The sequence below is a fragment of the Lasiosphaeria miniovina genome, assembly GCF_030549165.1.
Source record: "Lasiosphaeria miniovina strain SMH2392-1A chromosome Unknown B0T26scaffold_5, whole genome shotgun sequence".
NCBI lineage: Eukaryota > Fungi > Ascomycota > Sordariomycetes > Sordariales > Lasiosphaeriaceae > Lasiosphaeria > Lasiosphaeria miniovina.
In genome coordinates, this window is record NW_026848224.1 from 4,386,719 (window position 1) to 4,407,417 (window position 20,699).

General features: G+C 56.3%; 11 protein-coding genes across 11 annotated transcripts; 4 read left to right on the forward strand and 7 right to left on the reverse strand.

Moving 5' to 3' along the window:
• Positions 1-444: 444 nt before the first annotated feature.
• Positions 445-2,363, forward strand: B0T26DRAFT_783094 (uncharacterized protein; the record flags this gene model as incomplete). Its single annotated transcript, XM_060446737.1, has 4 exons — positions 445-693; positions 742-1,194; positions 1,297-1,515; positions 1,815-2,363. The coding sequence occupies 4 exons, from the start codon at positions 445-447 to the stop codon at positions 2,283-2,285; spliced, it is 1,392 nt and encodes a 463-aa protein (XP_060295030.1). The 3' UTR covers positions 2,286-2,363.
• A 78-nt stretch (positions 2,364-2,441) lies between these two features.
• B0T26DRAFT_650007 (uncharacterized protein) lies at positions 2,442-3,644 on the reverse strand (the record flags this gene model as incomplete). The annotated part of the gene is made up of 2 exons (XM_060438141.1): positions 2,442-3,192; positions 3,277-3,644. 2 exons carry the CDS (start codon positions 3,642-3,644, stop codon positions 2,442-2,444), a joined length of 1,119 nt encoding a protein of 372 aa, XP_060295031.1.
• A 438-nt stretch (positions 3,645-4,082) lies between these two features.
• B0T26DRAFT_651164 (Mss4-like protein) lies at positions 4,083-4,565 on the reverse strand (the record flags this gene model as incomplete). The annotated part of the gene is made up of 1 exon (XM_060438251.1): positions 4,083-4,565. The coding sequence occupies one exon, from the start codon at positions 4,563-4,565 to the stop codon at positions 4,083-4,085; it is 483 nt and encodes a 160-aa protein (XP_060295032.1).
• Positions 4,566-5,636: 1,071 nt separating this feature from the next.
• B0T26DRAFT_873782 (uncharacterized protein) lies at positions 5,637-6,502 on the reverse strand (the record flags this gene model as incomplete). Its single annotated transcript, XM_060448013.1, has 1 exon — positions 5,637-6,502. Exon 1 carries the CDS (start codon positions 6,045-6,047, stop codon positions 5,637-5,639), a length of 411 nt encoding a protein of 136 aa, XP_060295033.1. The 5' UTR covers positions 6,048-6,502.
• B0T26DRAFT_753799 (uncharacterized protein) lies at positions 6,332-6,944 on the forward strand (the record flags this gene model as incomplete). Its single annotated transcript, XM_060445750.1, has 3 exons — positions 6,332-6,385; positions 6,443-6,661; positions 6,750-6,944. 3 exons carry the CDS (start codon positions 6,332-6,334, stop codon positions 6,942-6,944), a joined length of 468 nt encoding a protein of 155 aa, XP_060295034.1.
• B0T26DRAFT_873784 (uncharacterized protein) lies at positions 6,862-7,761 on the forward strand (the record flags this gene model as incomplete). The annotated part of the gene is made up of 2 exons (XM_060448014.1): positions 6,862-7,382; positions 7,457-7,761. The coding sequence occupies exons 1-2, from the start codon at positions 7,127-7,129 to the stop codon at positions 7,759-7,761; spliced, it is 561 nt and encodes a 186-aa protein (XP_060295035.1). The 5' UTR covers positions 6,862-7,126.
• Positions 7,762-8,717: 956 nt separating this feature from the next.
• Positions 8,718-9,175, reverse strand: B0T26DRAFT_783103 (uncharacterized protein; the record flags this gene model as incomplete). The annotated part of the gene is made up of 2 exons (XM_060446738.1): positions 8,964-9,175; positions 8,718-8,894 (listed from the first exon to the last, which is right to left on the reverse strand). Exons 1-2 carry the CDS (start codon positions 9,099-9,101, stop codon positions 8,718-8,720), a joined length of 315 nt encoding a protein of 104 aa, XP_060295036.1. The 5' UTR covers positions 9,102-9,175.
• Positions 9,176-12,424: 3,249 nt separating this feature from the next.
• Positions 12,425-12,708, forward strand: B0T26DRAFT_753802 (uncharacterized protein; the record flags this gene model as incomplete). Its single annotated transcript, XM_060445751.1, has 2 exons — positions 12,425-12,513; positions 12,606-12,708. 2 exons carry the CDS (start codon positions 12,425-12,427, stop codon positions 12,706-12,708), a joined length of 192 nt encoding a protein of 63 aa, XP_060295037.1.
• Positions 12,709-13,124: 416 nt separating this feature from the next.
• Positions 13,125-13,577, reverse strand: B0T26DRAFT_651216 (uncharacterized protein; the record flags this gene model as incomplete). Its single annotated transcript, XM_060438254.1, has 2 exons — positions 13,125-13,190; positions 13,443-13,577. Coding segments are annotated over 2 exons (201 nt in total), but the record flags the coding sequence as incomplete, so codon positions are not given.
• Positions 13,578-15,419: 1,842 nt separating this feature from the next.
• On the reverse strand, positions 15,420-16,649 carry B0T26DRAFT_753804 (uncharacterized protein; the record flags this gene model as incomplete). Its single annotated transcript, XM_060445752.1, has 4 exons — positions 15,420-15,606; positions 15,782-15,823; positions 16,033-16,184; positions 16,245-16,649. 4 exons carry the CDS (start codon positions 16,647-16,649, stop codon positions 15,420-15,422), a joined length of 786 nt encoding a protein of 261 aa, XP_060295039.1.
• Positions 16,650-16,679: 30 nt separating this feature from the next.
• Positions 16,680-17,687, reverse strand: B0T26DRAFT_753805 (uncharacterized protein; the record flags this gene model as incomplete). The annotated part of the gene is made up of 2 exons (XM_060445753.1): positions 16,680-16,947; positions 17,032-17,687. 2 exons carry the CDS (start codon positions 17,685-17,687, stop codon positions 16,680-16,682), a joined length of 924 nt encoding a protein of 307 aa, XP_060295040.1.
• Between the last annotated feature and the right edge of the window lie 3,012 nt (positions 17,688-20,699).

The following is a 20,699-nucleotide window of genomic DNA, read 5'->3' on the forward strand; positions in this document are numbered from 1 at the left end:
CCCCCTAATTACCTTTTCTTGTTTTGAGGAACGTCTTTGTATCTCAACAATCCAGTTATCCTCCCTATATTGCTATGTGGCAACAAGGATTCCAGCTCACAGCCTGCGCAAACACGGCTGAAGTCATCTCCAGCTTCCAGTTACTTTCCACCAGGCCGGCTGGCAGCTGATCGAGGACGCAGCTACTGACAGGGCGGGTATCGGAAGAGGACCCGGTGGGATTGGGGACGGGACAGAACGGCTCTCGGCAGTTGCGTTCCGCACTTTGAGCTTGTTCCGTTCAAACAACCGGGCGGCCCAGCAAAAGCCCCTCACACAACGCAATTTTTTAATTCTTGGCTGGTCTTGGAAGCCCCGTAGAATCCATACACGAGGTAGTCTTAAGATTCAGGGCTTGGATCTGAACACATTAGAGTAGTGCAATTGATGCGTCCAGCAAGCCCAATGACAAAGCACGAAGCAGACACGCCAGGCCACTCCCCTGGATGTGAAATCGCCATCATCGGTGGCGGCATCACGGGCGTGACGCTCGCGCTCGCGCTCGACCGACGGCGTATCCGGTGCACCATCTACGAGCAGGCGGCACAGTTCCGCGAGCTGGGCGCAGGGCTGGGCTTCGGGTCCAACGCGCTGCGCGCCATGCACGTGTGCGATGAGCGGGTGCTGGCTGCCTACCGCCGCGTCGGCAGACATGTCAGCGGGCCTCCGTTTAGTGCAGCCGGCACCGGCACCGAGAGTAAGGTTGGTGCACCCGCCGGCCCGGTCTGGATCGAGTTCCTCGACGGCACGTCGCCTGTGGCGGCACGCGAGCTCGCGCCCGCCTTCACCATCCACGCGCCGGCCGACGGCCACGGCGCGGTGCACCGCGCGCGCTACCTGGACGAGCTGGTGCGGCTGCTGCCGGCGGGCGCCGTGCGGTTCGGCAAGCGGCTGCACGAGATCACGCAGCCTGCTGGGGGCGGCAAGCTGACCATGTTGTTCTCGGACGGCACGACGGCGCGGGCGGACGCCGTGGTGGGCTGCGACGGGATCAAGTCGCGGACGCGCGAGATCGTTGCCGCCGGGCTGAAAAACGGGGAGGAGGTTGATGCGAGGTGCGGGTACAGCGGCAAGTTCGCGTACCGCTGCCTGATCCCCATGGACCGTGTCGTCGAGGAGCTGGGCGAGGCGCGCGCCAGGGAGCCGTCGCTGTGGGTGAGTCCGCTTCCCCTGCACCACACATACGAACACCACACATACGAACAAGTCATCCGCTAACGAACAGATGCGCCCTGGGCGGGCCGCGTCGAGTACCAGATGGGCCCCGACCGGCACGTGCTGACGTTCCCCATCGGCCCCAGCGGCCCGGGGCAGCTCCTTAACCTGGTCGCCTTTGTCGACTCTGGCTCGCGCAGCTGGCCGAGCGAGACGAGCCTGACGCTGCCGGCGACGCGTGAGGACGTGGTGCGCGACTTTCGCGGCTTTGGCCAGAATGTGCAGCGGCTGCTGGGCATGATGCAGGCGCCGCCGGACCGGGTACGTTGCGTTAATTTCTTTTTTTAGCGTTTGCTTGCCGCTGGTCCATTGTCCTTGACCTAAACCACAGCCCTGATTCCGCCCGTTGTATCACTCCCGACTTGTTGTTGCATCACTCCCGGCTTGTTGTTGCATCACCCCCGACTTGTTGTTGCATCACTCCCGACTTGTTGCGTGAGATGCCAGATTTCACAGTAAAGTTTGAGACAGCCGTCTCGCCCAGCCACAGACCATAGAACAGCAACTGCACGCAGATAGTCACACTCGCTCGCACATAACTCACATCCAAAACTTGCTAGTGGGGCCTCTTCGACCTTCTCGACCGACCGCTAGTATGCTTCAACCACGGACGCGTTCTCGTCATCGGCGACGCGGCGCATGCGAGCACGCCACACCACGGCTCGGGGGCGGGATTCTGCATGGAGGACGTGGCGGTTCTGGCGTCGCTGCTGGAAGACCTCGATACCCAGCCTCTAGCCGCGGGGGGAGCAGCCGGCCTAGAAGCGGCGTTCGCGGCCCTCGACGCCAGCCGCCGCGAGAGGTGCCAGTGGCTGGTGGCAAGCAGCCGTCGGTCGGCCGACGTGATGGAGTGGCGCGAGCCGAGTTTCACCCGCGGGCCGCCTGACTTTGACGCCATCCGGCGGGACATGGAGACGCGCCAGTCCATCTGCTGGGACGTGGACATGAAAGCAATGGTGCGTGCGGCGAAGGAGGATCTGCGGCGGAGGATCAACCAACCACAAGCGTCATCAGAGCTGGGGCCTCAGTGAACCAACAGGAGGTTGGCGGTGCTGGGGATTCACGAACGGGTGGTCCAGCAGCAAAGAAAGGGATGATATAGTCAATAAGCCTCTTCTATTCTCTGTGGTACATATCCTGCCTGACCTGTCTCTTCAAAGCGGCGGGTCAACCATTTCTCGCGTACCTCAGTAGTGGTGCTCCCGATTCATCACATTGATCATGGGCTGCCCTGTGCTCAGGCTCTCGAGGTTCCGCTCTATGATGCCCTGCACGCGCTGGAAATAGTGCGGCGACTGCCAGCTGACGTGGGGCGTGACAAACAGGTTGGGCGCAGAATACAGCGGATGGCCTTCGGGCAGCGGCTCCGGGTCCGTGACGTCGAGAGCGGCACCGCGGATCTTGCCCGTGGCGAGCGCGTCAATGATGGCGTCCGTGTCGATGTGGCCGCCGCGCGCAATGTTGGACACAAAGGGCTTCTTGTGGGCGGCGAGGATCTCGAACTGCTCGCGGCCGAGGATGTGGCGCGTCGCCGCCGTCAGGGGCAAGCTCACGACCAGCAGATCAAAGTCCTGCGCCAAAAACTCGTTGACGGCCTCGCGCGAGCTGCCGTGGAACCACCGCGCGGGGATCAAGCCGTCTGGGTCTCCCGTACCTGGCACGCAGTAGCTGTCGTCGCGCCGCGCCTCAGCCGTTGTCCGCTCCGTGCGCGTGTACGCAAACACCTCCATCCCGAGCGCCTGCCCGAGCCGCGCCACCTGCCGCCCTATGGCGCCGTACCCGAGAATCCCCATCCGCATGCCCGGCGCGTCGTATACCTGGCGCACATCACCCGGCCTCGGGCGTATCTGACTCCCCTGGCGCTGTTGGTTTGCGTAGTCGAGAAAGTGGTGACCCATCATCAGCCACGAGCCGATAACCCACTCGGCGATTTGAGGACTGCAGAGAAAAGCCCGCCCAGTTAGGTCGTCGCTTAGCTCGCGGCGCGGTACAGCAGCGGCATCTAGCCCCCTAGAGACTTACGGATGGGTCCCGTTGGACGTGCAGAAGGTGATGTTGGGGTCTTGGTACAAGGGATGCGATAGCCACTTGTCGGCGCCGGCGCTCGTGAGCTGGATGTAGCTGATGTTTGGCAACAGCTCGGCTGGCTGTGGGATGAAGGTGCACATCATGGTGATGCCCTCAAACTGCCCGGGACTGAACGGCCCAGCTGTAAACTCCCACGTTTTCGACACCCATCGCACCTTGAAGCCGGGGTACCGGGCCTCGAGCCGGTCGATCCACGCCTGGTCTGGCGGAACCGGGAGGTCCATGAGGAAGACATCCTTGCTGAGATCGCGTGGCGCTCGTTGGCCGTTCTGGGCGGTGGGGGCCGGAACGGTGGACGACATGTCTGGATGCGAAGCCAACAAGACAGGAACTTACGATTTGTCGACAAAGCTGACTGGCAAGGCGCGAGCTGGGGGTTCAAATGCACGCGATACAGACAAGCGAAGTCGGGGAGCGGTGTAATCACGGAGATAAATGGGTAATTGAAGCTCCATTAATAATTCGAATGCGACCCCCACGGCGTCTGGGACGACAGCGCGACCGAATTGGCGGGAGCTCCGGGCGACGCCATTGCGGCATCGCTAGGCAGAGCACGCGACAAATAGTCTCGTCGTGGATGGCTGAGGCCGCAATCGCCTAGACTAGGCTCGGAACGAGTGTGCTGCCGAACAGCTTGGCAGGGCTAGTAGCACCCAGGCCCGGGACTGCAGAGCAAATACACCAAAGCCCCCTGCTTCCCTCTCTTGCCGGTTAGGTATTGTATCCTGTCTGACGTCTGCTCACGGTGTGATCCCGTCGTTGCCGGTCCTCTTGGCGCCGTCAGCCGTGGGCCGGCCCTCCATGGGGGGCGGTGTTGTGTCGTAGCGTCGGGCGCCTTCAGGGATGGGGACGACGGCGCTGCGGGTGTAGATGTGGTGGGCGCCGTGCCAGTCGAGGCCGTCGATCAGGCCACCTTTGATGCTCACGGTGGAGCGCTCCGTGGCATCGGGCTCGCGAATGCGGTGCATGACCCGGGTGCCACACTTGTTGCAGAAGTAGCAGTCCATGGTGCGGCCGTCTTTGGCTGGGCGCGTCCAGCAGCTGAGCCGAGCAGCTAGGTAGGGCGCGAGGGGGAAGAGCCCGTCGGCGGGGAAAATGGCGCTAGTGCCAAAGGCCGACGAACTCTGCCTCTGGCATTCGGTGCAGTGGCAGTGGTAGACTGACATCGGGGCCGCCGTCGGCGTCTCAAACGACACGGAGCCGCATTGGCATCTGACATTCATGGTGCTCGGCTTGCTTGTCTGGGTCTTTTGCGGCTGCGGCTGAGAGTTTGCTCCTTGTCGAGATGCTTCTGGCACTTGCCACGAGACGAAGCGGTAGTTAGTTGCAGACCTTGGCGATGCGGGGTATTTTGCAGGGCACCTGGCTGAGGACTGGAAGCAACTGCCAAGATTGGGGTGTGATGGCGGCCAAAGGTCGAACGCACCCGAGGGCTCCTGAAGACACGCACTTCCAAGGATGTAGCGCAGTCTGCTAGGTCTGCTGCGGAGTAGCGTCTCCGGCTCACAGAAGATGGAGGTGCCTCCCGAGCCTCCTTCCGCAATGAGCGAGTGCAAGCTTTCTACTACTGACGCCGAGTGGTCGAGGAAAGAGCACTTGGGGAAGCTGAAGAGACAGTCAATTAACCCTAACCCTAACTGCGAGTGCGAGCATCGCAATGTCGTTGATCAGAATAGGAAGGAATAACCTTCTTAGACTTTGGGAGTATTGCATGCCTGGGCCGTATACAGAAAGAGCTTTCTGCCGCTTGGTTACACCGGAAAGACAATCGAAAACTGCAATACTCCACGACTTCCGGCGCTTAGTTCTTCATATCCTTGCAACACCTGTCTTCCATATGACAACACCGAGTCGCCAGCCACGCATCCAAGCCACCGGTCCTCTACGGAGCAGATCTTCCTACTTCTCAAAGTCCGTTTCCAGACCCACCTCCTGCTTTCGAGATGCGGCGAGTCGAGCCATCCGACCGAGCAACCAATGGCGTGAGCGAGCCGAAGATGGTCCCGCCCCGCGCGCCACAGATGACATTCCGGGGAAGGTCGTCCCCAGCTTCCGTGCAGTTCTGTAGCACTGTGGCGGCCGCGGCGGCGTTGAATAGTTGCGCGAATCGTCTGCTGCATCCGAGTCAACCGCTGGCCCGCCGCGCGTGCAGAGTCGTGGAAGAGTTACACAGTCAGCTGAGTGAGATTTGGTTGAACCGGGGCAGAGAACCTTTGACCCAATTTGTAATCACACGACATAATCTTGAAAGAAATGGCCAACCCCCCAGCTATGGCATCGGGAAAGGGGCAGTATTACCGTGTTGGGTCTGAACCGTTAGCAGCGGCAGCGGCAGCGGCAGCCGCCCCAGGACACGCCCACGTCTGGTTGATGCCGAGCCGGTACGTGGCCGGGTTGAAGGCGAAGTAGGTTTCGGCGGCGTCGCTGTCGGTGCCCGCGACCCAGAAGCACTGGCTCAGCGCGCCGCGTTGGAAGCACAGCGTCGTATAGTTGGCCGCGTTGTTGCGCAGCTCGAAGATGACGCTGCCGCCCGTGTTCTCCACGTCGCTGAAATCTGCCGTCCAGTCCGCTATGTTCCACGACGGCTGCGCGGCGGACTCCTCGGCGCAGCCGCTGGTGGAGTTGGGGACCTGCTGCGCGGAGGCTAGGTACACCGCGAGGAGGAACGGCAGTGTTAACATTGGAGCCGTCGGGGGTCTCATCATTGCCTTTACTGGCCTGGTTCGGGGATGTTTCGTCTTTTGGGTGCCCTTGCCAAGGTCGGAGGTGATGTGATGCTCAAGAAACCGCGCTGATGCTCGACCGGGACGCGATGTTGAGGCGCTTCACCCCACTACGGGAAGCCGAATTCCGGCTATATGTCCCTGCCGATTGCGCGAACCCGGGCGCAGCATTGCAGACCGGCGAAATGATTTGCAGGTCACAGCCTGGTAATCTGAGACGAATCGAGGTGCAAAGCACACACTCAGAATCATGAGCACTCAGAATCATGAGCGATCTCAGAGACGACTATCTTGCAATATACCCCTCCAAGACGCCAGGAGTCGCGCTGGCCGCCGGCAAATAAAGGGAGCACAGCGCCGTGTTTTACAACTCCGAGGTCGTCAACGCACACGCAAAGTTCCTGGCAGATCTGACTAGCTCGGATGCGAAAACCCACTGGGCAGCCGTGGCAGCCAAGAACGAGGTATACAAGTCGTTGCAACAGGACCGAAAGGCCGTGTTTTCGTCTTCTCCAGAGGGGGGCTTGCACAACTATGTGTTCATGCGACACTCCATGAAGCTCTCAGCAAGGGATCGCTCTCGGACAAGGACTACAGTGCGCTTCTCAGGGGCAACGAGGGCGTGCTGAGGCAGGAAAGCTCAGGCTTCTGAAATACGCCATGGCTGGGAACATGCCACCCAAGGGCGCTGTCATTCTCTTGTTCAAAGATGCCGTTCGAATCGAGAAAGTCATCATGGACGGTAAACGTCAAGGCGTCAAGCTTCGGATCATGTTAAAACACACCTTCTGTGACGGCCATTTGCTCGACATGTTTGAGAAGATTGACGGCGTCGACGGCCTGATGAGATTCATCAACCAGGGCGAGAGCACTACCTAGGTGCCGTTCTTTGGACCGCTCAACAACTTCATTGCAAGCTTCATGTGGGACGGCAGCGCCGTTGCTGGCGTCACCCAGTACGACCACTTCAAGGCGACCACTTCAAGGCGACCGATTCCAAGACGAACAACGAACTCGAGGACTTCCTCTAAGATACTAGCGGCGAGTTCCTCGAGAGGTGCATGGCGAGACCCGAGCACGGATTCGTGGTGGCAAGGGTTCTGTGTTCGATCATGGGCGAGACGTTCGGTCCACACAACATGCGCCTCGTCACGCTGTACAACTTCGAAAAAGACCTCGCAAAAGCCCAATCAGAGGGCCTGCTCAAGCTGGCAAAGGTCCGGAACCCGCTCGCAGACATGTCCGCCAGACTCTTGGTCAAGCTCGACGACGATTTCATCAAGCAGCAGAAGACAACTCGGACGACTTCAAAGACAGGTCCGCCTACGATCTGAGAATGTACGCCATCGGCGTATACTTTCACGGCGCAACCTTGATTTGTGACAAAGCAGGGAGTCTGTCATCCCCTGCGCCGCCACCTCTTAATACCAAGCAAGAGCGCTTCTCAGTTCACATCAAAAGCCACGGGACTTTTCTGTACCGGTACCCGGACGAGGACGACAGCTTCAAGTGGGTGAATCAGACATTTGAGTTTGCGTCGTCGAAGAATCCGTTTGAGTGTGTTCACGATACCGAGAAGGATACCTACAGTCCCAAGTCGGCGCTCTTCCAGAGCGAGCAGCTGGCCTTGCAGATCAGCGGCGGGGCTGGGGACCTGCACGAGCCCCTGCCTCTGCAGTGTCCCTTGGGTGTTTAGAGCATCATTCCGATACCGAATGTGGATACCACCAAGGTCAATAAGGTAGTTGTCGAGTTTGAGATGTCCCAGAGTTAAATAAGTCACAGGCGTACGAGTGCTGAGCCGGGGCAACAACACACGTTATCAGTCAGGAGTACATGTTAAGGGAGCCTGTTGGGAAGCCTGAACCAAAGTAGGGCCGAAATCGATTCAACTCAACAGTCTGATTGTGTGTAAGATTCGGTGGTGGTAAGTCCTGGGGACCTGCAAGCTGGGGACCCCATTTTACCCTGAAAAAGACCTGGAGGGCTTCCTGGGCTAATTAACCCCAAAAGGCTGCCCTGCATAATTATGCCCGCAGGTCAGACTGCCGGCGAATTCCGGTCTCGGTCAGAACCTCAAAAATCTAACAGCCCGCCTGAGCAAAAATCCCGAACAGGGAATGAGCCGAGCCCAAGCTGAGGTGAGCAGTGTGACGTGGGTGAGGCACGGAGAAAGAAAATTCGTGAGCCCAGATTCGTCTCACATTACACGCATACTTTCTGTTGATTGCTGCCTGGTTTACATCGTTTTTCCAACTACATATCTTCACCGCTGCATTGCATCTGTCCGATTTAGTCACTTGTGTCTCTCGTCAGTCGCCATGGAACACAGCAGGTTGTCGAAACTCTCTTAGCGGCGTTGACTGGCATTCTTTTCCATCACATCCTTAAAGGCCACCACGATAGGATCCAAGTACGGAGAGCCTGTGCAGGTGTTGAACGTCAATTGTAAAGAGTGTGATACCGACTGTTGGAGCCGGCTTGCGATTTTCTAGACTAGACTGAGTGCAAAGCCCATGCCGTCTCCACCACAGCAGCTGCCCGTCTATGCTCCTTGTATTCTAACTGCAAGTGTGCCCTGTGTTGAACATTTCGCACCGTCCTCGAGAAAGCTGGTGTGCCTTCGAATCCTGTGGCTCATGCCTCAGAAATCTAGGTCCAGCACTGGCCCGAGCCGGGTCCCGGCTGGCACTGCATGCGCCCGCCGTTGCACGACCAGCAGCCATTGTTTCCAATGCACTGGCACTTGCCCGGGTCGCAGTCCGAATGGGGAGGCAGAAAGCCGCTGCACCGGGCCTCGACGTCGAGGCCGCGCTTCTCGAGCGTGGACTAGGATGGAGAAGTTAGCACATGATCTGCAGTTTGCATGTCTAGAGGGTTTGATGGATAATCACTCACCCTGTCGGCTCCAACGAAGAGGAACTCGCCCTCGTGGACGCTGACGCTGGCCGCAACATCGCGCGCGTCAATGGCCGGGGAGGCGTAGACGGTGGCGGCAGCCGCGAGGAGGACAAAGATGTTGACGGAGAGCTTCATGGTTGCTGATCAAGCTGGTTTGGCTTGGGAGTTGAAGAGTTTGTGGAAGTGCTTGCTGTGTGATTGCTGGTGACTGTCTGGTTGATGGATAAGAAAGACAGCAACACTGATGAGGAAAATGGTTGATCTTTATACCCCTTTTCTCGTCTCATTGCTCCACTCGTCGAATGCATGTCGTCACTATTCCTAAGACAGAGTCCGAGGATAATAATAACTTCGGACTCGAGCCAGCGGGTTGATGGACGTGGCGTGAGGCCATATTCAGGTGGATCGAGGCTGTTTACCGCCGGCAGTGCTGAATCCCTAACCTTGCGGTGGAATCCCTAACCTTGCGGTGTTTCGAGCACCGCCTCTACGTCGTCCGAGTGGCCCGCAATAGCTATGCTGCGCCCTTAGCGTGGCGTGGTGGTGTTGCTTTAGCCGGGTTGCAAGGCGCCGTCCCAGCGATTGCAAAAGAACCGAGCCTCGTGTGACCCATACATATTGGAAAAACAATCAACTCACGCTACTCAAGCTGACAATGCTGCAACTCTATAGTGACACGCACCGCCGAAGCGGTGCGAGCACAAATGCGAGCAAAGAATGCGAGCAGTGACAATCCTAGCCGCGCGGCCGGGCCTAGGACCGGCCTGCAAATTGGCGGCGGCGGCTGATATACCCGCGGCGGCTGCCTGGAGCAGGTAGATTGGTTTTGCGATACCTATATTGCCATTTTTCCCGGAAATGTTGTCATCCGCCTGCTGTGTCTTGTTACCCGTACCACCAGCCCCGTTGCAGGATTCCCAGTAACACAGAGCAAGAGCCTGGGGGATAATCTACTCGAAATTGCTCGTTACTCGCGCTCGGGTTGTAGAAGGCGATCCTGGAAACACAATATGGAGTCTCGAATCCTGAATCCTGTCTAAAAACAGCAGCCGCAAGCGGTTGGCCTGTGGCCGCCGCGGTTTCAGGCGCTGTGGCACTTGTGCTGTTTTCTTGGCCGACTGGTGACTTTGTTGGCTTGTTTTGTCGTATGCTTTCTTCGCCCCTTTACAGTATTTGTGTACTGTGGGTCCGTAATTCTCTCTATGGCAGGATTGGGGTATTCCCGGCGATCTTTGGAGCGAGACTAATTAGCAACCCTAATTAGCAACCCGAGTCTGTGTCTTGAGTCTCCGCCCTGCCCCGGGGCACCGAGTTTGCAGACCATGCTCGGTCTATATAAACCCGGCCGGCTCCCAGACACTTGATGGTCAGACAGGCTGTGCATTCCCAGTCTTTCGATGCCCCGGCTTCTAACACTCTACCTTTTCTTAGTTTCCCACTCTCTACCTTTTCTTAGTTTCACACTCTCTACCTTTTCTTAGTGTCACACTCTTCACACTCAGAGACCGACCAACCCCCTCCAAGAAGAGGCATTGCCACAATGCGTGCTTTCAACAACAGCCGCCTTTTTGCACCTCTGCTCCTGTCGGCCTGGCTGTGATAAGCTAATAACCGTTCATGGTACTGGGTCAATAGAAACTCATATTAATGTGAGTCTCAATTTCCGATGCACTGCTGTCTGTCCATCATTTACGCACACCCGAGTGGACAATAATCCGCGGCAGTAGGCGGCTTTCTCTTCTATCCACCACATCCCCCGCCCATTATTTCACATCGTCTCAAACGAACCCACGAACCCACCTCATCTCATCATAGCGTCTCACTGTTTTCCAGTCGGCTCATCCTCGGCGCCCTGCTGATGTTGCCTGGACGGTGAGATCTGCACCGACCTAGGCATGCATCCCTAGCCCCTTGGCGTCTGGAGTTTATCGCTTTGATGACCGCCATCGACCCTAGACATCCGCTGCTATGTCCCAATCGAGAGAATTCGGGAACTTGGTATTTCCACATGGCTGCAAGCCTCAACCTCGTGTTCTGCGCGTGCACTTGCCGCTGGCTGGCAACAGCACGCTTGCCGCTGAGTAGCTCGACACAGTCAGCGGCCGCAGGGAAGTATCAGATCCTCCATTACCAAGACCAGACAGTTTCCAACACCGCCTTTTTGCCGGGCTTAGTACCTTGTTTACATATCGTGATTACGCTAGGTAAAGCCCCGTGCCACTCTTTCACAGTTTGCCTCTAGGCGGGCGGCCACATGACTAGGTGCTAACATGACTAGGTGCTAGGAGCGCATGCAACTTTTCGCGCGTTGGAAGTGGTTTAAAGGTGGGTGGGATTTAAAGTTGCAGATTTTTTCATGTCTCATCCCGGTCAAATGGCCGATCGAGGAAGGTGTCCGTCCTGGAATTTCACTGGTTCAGGTACAGTATGCGCATACCTGCCCATACGGCAGGTATGATTGGGGGCCAAGGATTCCCTCTAGTGCACGTGCATCTTTGAGGTACCTTGGTTGGGGAGTGGTACTGTTGTGCCTTTACCGTTTATATACCCCTCACCTAGGTGCCGACCCGGCATTTCTTGTTTCTTGTGTTGTTTTGGCATGGAAAAAGCCGCGAGTTGTTATTGTTAGACAATTTTCTGCGACTAGCCTTACGGCCACCGAAGCTGAACTGATTTGGTCCATAAACACCGGAACTGAGCTCCAACTGGCCCTTCCCCGCTATGAGCTACAGGTACCTTAAGGTAGGTACCTATTAGGTCATACTGGCGGCTTCCTGTAAAGTGGGATCACGGCACGGAATACTACGGATCACCATCTAATCCATGTGGGGATCTAATAGTCGGAACCCCGCCGTTGCCCAGCTCACCGCTACCGAATGAATTGGTTACACTGGGATCCACTAGGCGCTTTTGTTAGTTGTTAGTTAGCTCCAAAGTCTGACCAACGACTGTCGATGTTGTGACAGTAATACGTTATTACAACATTGCATAAATCCTCTTCATATCCACTGCGGCGCGGTTCGCACGGACTGCCGTATAGAGCACTCGAGTGTGGATTGGAGGGGGTTGTAGTTGAAGTCGTTTACTAACCCAACAACCAACTGCCTTGCCTAACGTAGGTGATGGTTTACGCAGAGTGCAACCACATTCCGAATTTACTGACTTCACTTCTAGCGCCGGGCACGGCTGCCTAGGCATCCGCCATCCGTGGAACTGGAACTAGCAGACCGTGATCATTCTTGAGGCTCCGAGCTCATTCACTCTTTGCCCTCTCGGGGGTGATCCCCCTGGTCCCACCTAGTTTAGTCCGACAAGTATAAAGGAGCAGATATTTCCAGCTTTTTCGCCTCATCTGTCTCACCAAACACAAAAACACACACACACACACACACACACACACACACACACACACACAAATTCACTTAGAAACTCCCATTTTCATCCCAAACCCATCCAAAATGCAGCTTCAGACCCTCATCGCCGCCATCGCCTTCGCCGCCTTCGGCGCAGCACAGACTACCTCGGTCACCTCCTGCACCCCAGGCACGTATCCCCCTACACCTATCCTGCCCCCCTCCAGTGCCTACTCCCGTGCTGACATTGCTGAACAGGAACCTATCAGTGTGGGTGGAACGGCAGCAAGAATATCATCAATGTCTGCAACGCCTCGCACCAGCTACAGCTCACCGCCATCTGCTCCGGGAACTGCCGGTATATCAACGGCATTCCTTACTGCGTTTGAGCTAGCCCGCTGGGCCGGCAACCTCGCCCCTCCGCTGCCCCGGCAGACGGTGCGGCCCTTTTTCGTGGCATGCCGAGCAAAGGGACACCGTAACTAAACAGGTGGCACGTTTGGGTTTTCATGTGCAGAGCCGGAAATGGGTTAGGTCATGTTGACATGCAATTTGGTATCTTGCCTAGCTAGCATAAAACGAAGGTCGAGCGCGGCCAAGGAGCAGACAAATGAATGAAATGAAACAAAACCAACATCTTCATCAACGGTGCATCACAGACACTGAATCTGCCTCCTCCACGCCTTGCTTGAGCGACAAAGGTGAATTTTCTCCACACGCGCACAAATGATCAATGATCCCGCGACTGTCTGACAACCATACCAACTCACGCACAGCCGGCCACCCAGGCTGACAAAGCGGCCGCTCAGCAAATTCCGTATTTCTCGAGAAAGTCGCCAAGCTTGCTGTAGCAGCCAGCGCATCCGCAGAGCTAGGATCGTAGCGGACTCGGCGTCAGCAAACCACAGAGAGTCAGAAGACAGAGGGTGAGGTGAGATGCCGTGAGAAAGGATGAGGGCGGGGGGTGAGATGCTTAGAAACCGTTTGTAAGAAACCCGCCGACTGGTGAATCGGTGGTGATAATTACGCCCAGAAAGGGATTTGGTGAGATGGTGCCCAGGAAAATCAGAAAGCAAGAGACTTGTGTGGGAGATACACCGAGGGAGCGCATCAGCTTACTTACCTCCTTCTTCTTGGCGCACTTGATGATGCCCGCCCAGTCGTCCTTCTCGATGGCCGCGGTGATGCACACAGCCTCAGCAATGACCTCGATGCAGCTGAGGATCTTGCACGACTCTGGGGCGGCGAAGGCGAAGACTGCCCGTAACGTTCTGTTAGAGCCGGCTCTTGCAATCTTTTTGGCAGGATAGCAGTGGAGAGGAAATGCAAGATTTGCCTTCGGTCTCGTTGAGGCTGATTGCAGTCGCGCGAGTGACCATGTCGGTCGAGACAACCTCGACGCTGGGGGCGGCCAGGGCTGAGGCCAGCATGGCGACGACGGGGATGATGGAGAGCTTCATGGTTAAGATGCAGGATGCGGTTCTTTGTCTGTTGGAGAAAGAGGGTGGAGAGGTTTGTGGGTCGTCTAAACTGTGCGATTGTGTTGGGGTGATGGGGAATGAACAGAAGATGCTTTCAAGATGGAGATCACGGACGGACTCTTTATACATCCTCGCGGTGGCCAGGACAACGGCCGGGCTGTCTCCCTTGAGCAGCACCTTGTCTGCAGCTCATCTCAGCTGCGTTCATCTTCGTTGATTGCCTGGGATTTGATTGCCTGGGATTTGATTGCCTGGGATTTGATTGCCTGGGATTCGATTGCCTGGGATTTGATTGCCTTGGATTCTCCGAATCCCTCACAGCCGCCGTTTTAGTTGCTAGCATATTGCCCAGAGAACCCAATTCCAAGACCGACGATGAGCTGAACGGATTTGATAGAGCCGAGATGTCTGATGATTGAAACTGAGACGCTACGATATTAGCATGCGGTGCTGTCGTCGCGACTGAAACTGCCGGCGTTGCATCAAGTAAATGGGTCGGTGAAGGATAGCAAGGCCAAGAGCTGAGAAGTTGCGGCAGTGAGCCTAGATGCTTCAAGTCTGAGATCAAGTCTCGAGCGTTTCCTGTCGAGTGCTGCGGCCTGAGGGTCTAGGAGAACTAGGATACTGGTCATCCACGATAGCATACAGATGAGCTGAGGTTTTGATAGAGGACGGATGGAACTCTGTTCGGTCAAACGTACGTCCGATCGTGGCGAAGAGGAAGATGTCTGCTGCCCACAGAATGGAATGCGACGAGATTCGCTGCAGGCTATAGCTACACCAACGGACAAGACAGACGCCCGTTGTCTAGCATTCTTGGCAACAGCAGCTATCTTGTCGCAACCACCATTACAGTAACGTTGCAGTCTTCCTACAGTTTTTGGCAAGAGTCTCTACTGAAAGACTCAGCTCAAGCTAAAACCTGACAGCCAGTGTGCCACATCCCAGTATGCCATATGGGATCAGAGCAGTATGCCATATGGGAGTATGCCATATGGGATCAGAGAAAATAGGAAGTACGCATCTGATGTTGTAATATTGAGCCCGGCGGAGGTGATGTTGTGCGACAAGCCAAATAGGCTTCAATAACCAGCTATGCGAAAACATTGAAGGAAGTTTGAAGCCAAGCCCACGGCACTTGCTGAATCTTTGGCCCCGCAGGAAAGTGCAGAGATTCAACCAATCCGGCCGCAAAACACGGAACGACAAATCTGTAACAGGGTTGCATTGGAAATATGTAGGAATTAAATTGGGGGCTGAAGAACCGAGGCTGTCGCACAAAAGTGCTCGACGTTGCGCTCTCGCTTGGAGGCAGCTCTGGCTGGCCGAAAGTCGCCGCAGGCAATCTATCGCACCTGCGGCGTCGGCAGATTAATACGAGCAGCTATAAAAAGGCTGTGCGCAGGGCCGCCGCTGCAAGATTGTGATTGTGGATTTAGGCAAAATCGGCGGTCAGTTTTCCGTCCTCGTGCTTGGCTGACAGACAGTCTGATAATATGCGTTTCATTTCGGGATCGCCGATATTTCCTCCCAAGAGGGGAAATACAGACCAGACATCTACAGAAGGCTAGGTAGACAACCCCCAAGCCTCATTCTGACACATCCTGATCCCTCAACACTCAACTCAAAGCCCTCCGCTCCCGCGCGTAGCCCAGACCAAAACAGAAACAAAACGCTCCAACGATGAACTTGGGGATGTAGATGAGGCCCCCGAAGGCGCCGAGCTCGTCGCCGGGGAACTTGACCTCTTTACACGCGACCTTGAGCATGGCCGCGACGCGCGGAGTCATGGGGTCCGAGCCGTTGCTGGTGGTGGTTGTTGATTGGAAAGTTAGCAAGTGTCCCCTTTTCGGTAGGGTTGATTCTATAGTGTTGTGTGAAGTAGAAAAGTGTGTGTTCAGACGAGGAGAGGGAGCACAGAGAGTGAAGCAGGGGCAGAGAAAGGCAGGGACAGATAATGGAAAGACAGGAAGAGACTCACTCGTCCTCGCCATCTTTCGCCTTGCGGTCCAAGTGGTGGATGCTGGCTGTTGCCAATAGGTTAGCGTGTGCGTGTGCAATGTGTGCAGGTTGCAAAGTGTTTCAAGACGGGGGGGAAGGCAAGAGTAGACCAAGGAGAAGCAATAGTAGACCAAGGAGAAGCAAGAGGAGACCAAGGAGAAGCAAAAGTAGACCAAGGAGAAGCAAGAGAGAAAAGCCAGGGCAACGAAACAAGACAGAAAAGAAACCCACCAGTCCTTGCCGCAGAGGCAGCATTTATCCCGGATGATGACGGCCGGGCGCGCAATGTCGGCGACGATCTGCTTGAGCGGGAAGTCAGGCGCGATGCCGACGGCGACGCTGGCGCTGTTGAGCTTGAGAAAGCCGCGCGGGTCGTCGAGGACCTAGACGCCGGCCTGGCCCAGGGACGCCTTGTCTATCTCGTTGTACGCAGGGTCCTGGACGTGGCACTGGAACGCGCTGCTGCTGCCGCCGTCGTCTTTGTTGGCGGCAGTGTTATTCGAGTTCTTCGCAGTAATGTTGGCGGCAGCGTTCGAGGCGTCCGCAGCAGTAGCAGCAGCAGTCGAGGTCTCCGCAGTAGTAGTAGTAGCAACAGCAGCAGCAGCAGGGCAAGGATTAAGGCGAGGAGCTGCGGTTGCGGCACGACGAGCAGCAGCCTGACGAGCAGCAGCCTGGCGAGCAGCCATGGTCGCGCCACGAGAGGCGTGCGGACGGAGTGGAGCGTCGGCCTTCTTCCTGTCGGCGAAAAAGTCGTGCAGCGTCAGCAGCGCCGCGTGCTGCGTGTTACGGCGGCGGCGCTCGCTCTCGTTGTCCCAGCCCGAGAGCGAGCCGAGCGCGAAGGCGACCATATTGCTGATGTCGGCCGACATGCTGCCCGACTACGCCTGCAGTGTCGACTCCAGCTCGCGGCGCATGCGGTTGGACGGCCACTTCTTGGCGACGCCGAACTTGACGACCACCTCGGCCTGCGTGCGCGCCTTGCCGCCGCTGAGGCTCATCGTCTCCTTGGTGCCCCGGTCGCACAGCCCAGCCACCTGATAAATGCCGGTCGTGAGGTAGGCAATGTCGGGCAGGTTTTTCGACTCGTAGGTCTGGGCGCGTTCCACGAGACCCTTGTAGCCGCAGTACTTGATGAACGGCCTGGTGCTGGGGTGAACAAGTCAGCAAAATACTCTGGATAGGGGAGGGGGAGGGGGGGAGGGGGGGAAGGGAGGGAGGGTTGTTGCTTACATGACAAGGTCCGCAGCGGAATCCTCCTTGTTGTCGCCCATGTTGCGGAGTCCGTGAGCCCAGGGATCGTGAACAGCTCCTAGCGAGAGCGTGAATTTGGTGGTCTTTCCGCGGATGTCTTTGACCTGAACCTGCATGTCGGGATTGCCATAGAGGGTGATCTTCTCGAGACCCTCGTCAATCATTCGCAAGTTCGCCATGGTGTAGTTCGCCATGGTGAAGAGGTGCTTTCCCTGGGCCACGTGGTTGTTGGCGTTGGCTACGATGGTGCAGCGAGTCTCGACGGGGCGGCCGCCTGAGGGCACGATGTTGGCCGGGGCCAGCTCGAAGGGGTGGTGGCAATCGGCGTAACCCTTGACTTGCTGGCCAACCCTTCCTTTCAACTCTTGGCAGGGGCAACTGTTACGATGACAATCCTTGCAGTCCTCGTCGCGGCAGCAGTCGGCCGGAAAGGCAATGGGTTTTCCGCAGCAGAGGCACAAATTGGCATGGCGATCGTGAAAAGCCTCCTGGCTGAGTGTGGTCAGAAAGTTTGACGGGTCGAATGAGCTTGGATAAGTCAGGGGCGACGACGGCATGGGGCGGTCAGGGCCGCGCGAAACATGAACAGGGTACACGCGAGACTTGCGGACACAGCCGTTCTGGCCAGAAGACATTGTGTCTTGGTGTGGAATTCTGGGTTGAATTTGTGAAAGGGTGCGGTGAATTCGCAGTGCGCAACGACTTGATGATCTTGACGGCGAGAAGCTCACAAAGTGAGGAGTTGAGGTGGAAAGAGTGCAGGTTACGAGGGAAATTTTCAGTCTGCGGTGCCGAGCGACAGGTGAAGTTGTAAGTAGGAAGTAGAAAGCGGGAAGCAGGAAGTAGGAAGCAGGAAGTAGAAAGCAGGAAGTAGGAAGTGGGTCGGTCGGGGCGGTAGCTAAGGTACGCAGGCAGAAAAACCTGGGGACGAAGGGCCTGACACTACAGACGAGTTGGCTTGGGGCACTGCACCCTATTTAAGCATTGCTCCAGAGCTTGGACCTGACTGTCAGAACAAATGCCCTCCAAAACTTCACTTTTCTAGCCTGATTAGGTCTGCCTTGTGAGTCATGGACATGTCCTGCCAGTTTCCTTTTTCCCTTTGCTGGCCCGTACATTTTCATGGGTAAACGCGAGCTATCGGGCATGCTAGTGTAGATCAGTGCAAATCGGAGATCCAGTCATCTTCCATTCATCATCCAGTTTCATTGCCTAGGTAGGTATTCAGTTTGCTGTCTCACAGGGTCACCTATTTGACGGCCGTCAAAGAGGCAGAGCAAAAAAGCTGCAATACACAAGGTGACTCGTTTGACGGTCGTCAAGGTGTTAACAGAGGCTCGTAAGCTGCTCAGTGCTAAACCATTCTCCACAATTTCAATGCCCTATTCTATACTCTATCAAAGAGATAAAGCGGGTCTTAAGCTATTCAGTGCTAAACCATTCTCCACAATTTCAATGCCCTATTCTATGCTCTAATATGAAAGCGATAAAGAGGGTCTTAGGCTGCTCAGTAGCTGAATCGGTCTACATAGTCTTCCGCGTTTCATCCTCAAACGAAAGAAAACTAGTCGCTTGGTGAGGCATGTTTGTTAGTTACACCAAATCGGGCCCTAGCGTTTTCCGGGTTCGGATACCGCCTTCCCCAGGGTGTCGGGCGTCGAAGAAAGATGATCGTTCCTGCGCTGGAAGGTTGCCACGTTGTTTCCTCCTCACACTAGTTCATATGCCCACATTCAAAGCCCCCATTTTCTTGCGTTCGCTTTTCCGCATATCTAGTCTCTGAGAATGACTCCATCATCCGTTGTGTTGCAAGTGGCGCTGCCGCGATCGTGCTGGCGTTTGGATCCCAAAGCGGGTCGTCGTGTGTAGAGCGCGGGCTCGATTCAGTCAATCGAGACACTGAGATGAGGTCTAGACTTCAGAATACCACTCGGCATTCTGTTCAACTCGGATAGTTCAAGTCTGGTACAAAACATAACCGCATTGGGTTGGTAATTATATGCGTGACCAAATGTAGGGGCTGATTAGTTACTATATTATCAGTTCCCCTTCGCCAAAGACGCCGTCCAAGTCCACGACCAGAAACCAAAGCTATCAAAACCACTGGTACAAGAAAAAGTTCATACAAGGTTGTGCTGGCCTCGCAATTGTTCGTCCAACGTTGCAGACCCCAGGTCTGCAGCATCCGTTTCGCAGCAACCAAAGACAATGCATTTGGACCACTGGCGCTGAACTCCTGATGTCATCCTGCCGATGATTTTTCTATCGCACATCGCAAATCCCACTCCACCTCGTGCAGTTTCGGCGAACTTGATATCTGGCAGCCGGTAGACTTTGGCAGCCGGTAGACTTTGGCAGCCCTAGTCTTGGGGGGTTCCCAGCAGGTGAGGTGGATTATCTCTCGGTGGCCCTCGGCGCACTGGATCTGCGCGATGCCATCCGTAACACGCCCATATCTCTCCAAGCGTGCCCTTATATCATCGCAAGTGTATCGGAGCCGCGCGAATTGTAGGGGGCTGTAGCATTGGAGCCGCGCGAATTGTTGGGGGCTGTAGCATTGGAGCTCCAGGGTCCGGATAATCAGCTTCGCTATTGCCAGTTGCTGGGGATTATTCGGCGCCGGGTCGGCGGAGTCGAACTGCGCGGCAGATTGTAACCAGCTTGTCAACAGAGGACGAACCGCGTTGTCGCAGCGGTGATGCCAGTCATCAGACCACTGAGCGATCTGTTGGTTGGGTATTTCGTCGTCCTCGTATTCGGGAAATGCACGGCCGATGGCTTGAAGAAATGCGGGCATATCACTGCCGGTAACTGACAGGATCTTTGCGACAGATCGGCAGAATATATCGGAGTACCTGAGGTTCTCGTTAAGGTTAAAGTAGTCCTAGTCTATGGCCATGCCCACAAACTGGACTGTTGGCTGAATTCTTCCGTCTTTGATGACAGAAGGAGCCGCGTGGATGCCGATGAACCGGCAAATACCGAGATCCCAGGTAAGTCGCGAATGGGGAGGCAGCCACAGAGCGCCTGGTTCCGGCTCCGTCACACCCAGTGGTATCATCGGGAGCGGAGATTAGTCCCCCTTGGCCATGGATTGAACCGCAACTCGATACATGTAGATGAAGGGGTCATTTTGGAATTCCGGAGTGACACCGATCAGCACAGACAATGCCTTGAGGTGTTGATCCCGGTCCCAGTCTAGTCCGGAACCGACGCAGTGCAGCGCGGCATGAAGCGTGTGAGACTTCTCCGGCAATCTCCACCACGACTCGAGGTTGAACAGGGTGCTCTTTGCCATCTGATACGTCTTGGCTGCCAGGTTTGCCATGGGGTCGCTGCCGACGGGGTCGTCGTCCACTTGACTGATCATGAACGGAGGGCCATACAGGTAGTTCCTGGTCTTCCTAGGCATAAGTTTGAGAAGGTGGGACGCCCTGAAAACCGCGAGGCCCTTGCTGATGATTATGACGTCACGGGCCCGACAGTAGGAAAGCCTCACGGGCAAGCTCTTGAACCAGCCGGAGCTCAGGGAGCTCAGCAGCCCGTTGTAGAACCTTGACGGCAATGCCTCCCAGGGTTCGGACAAGGCCACGAGGGAGGCCGAGGGCACGTCGTACCAGTGGAGAGCAATAGGGTGGAAATATCTC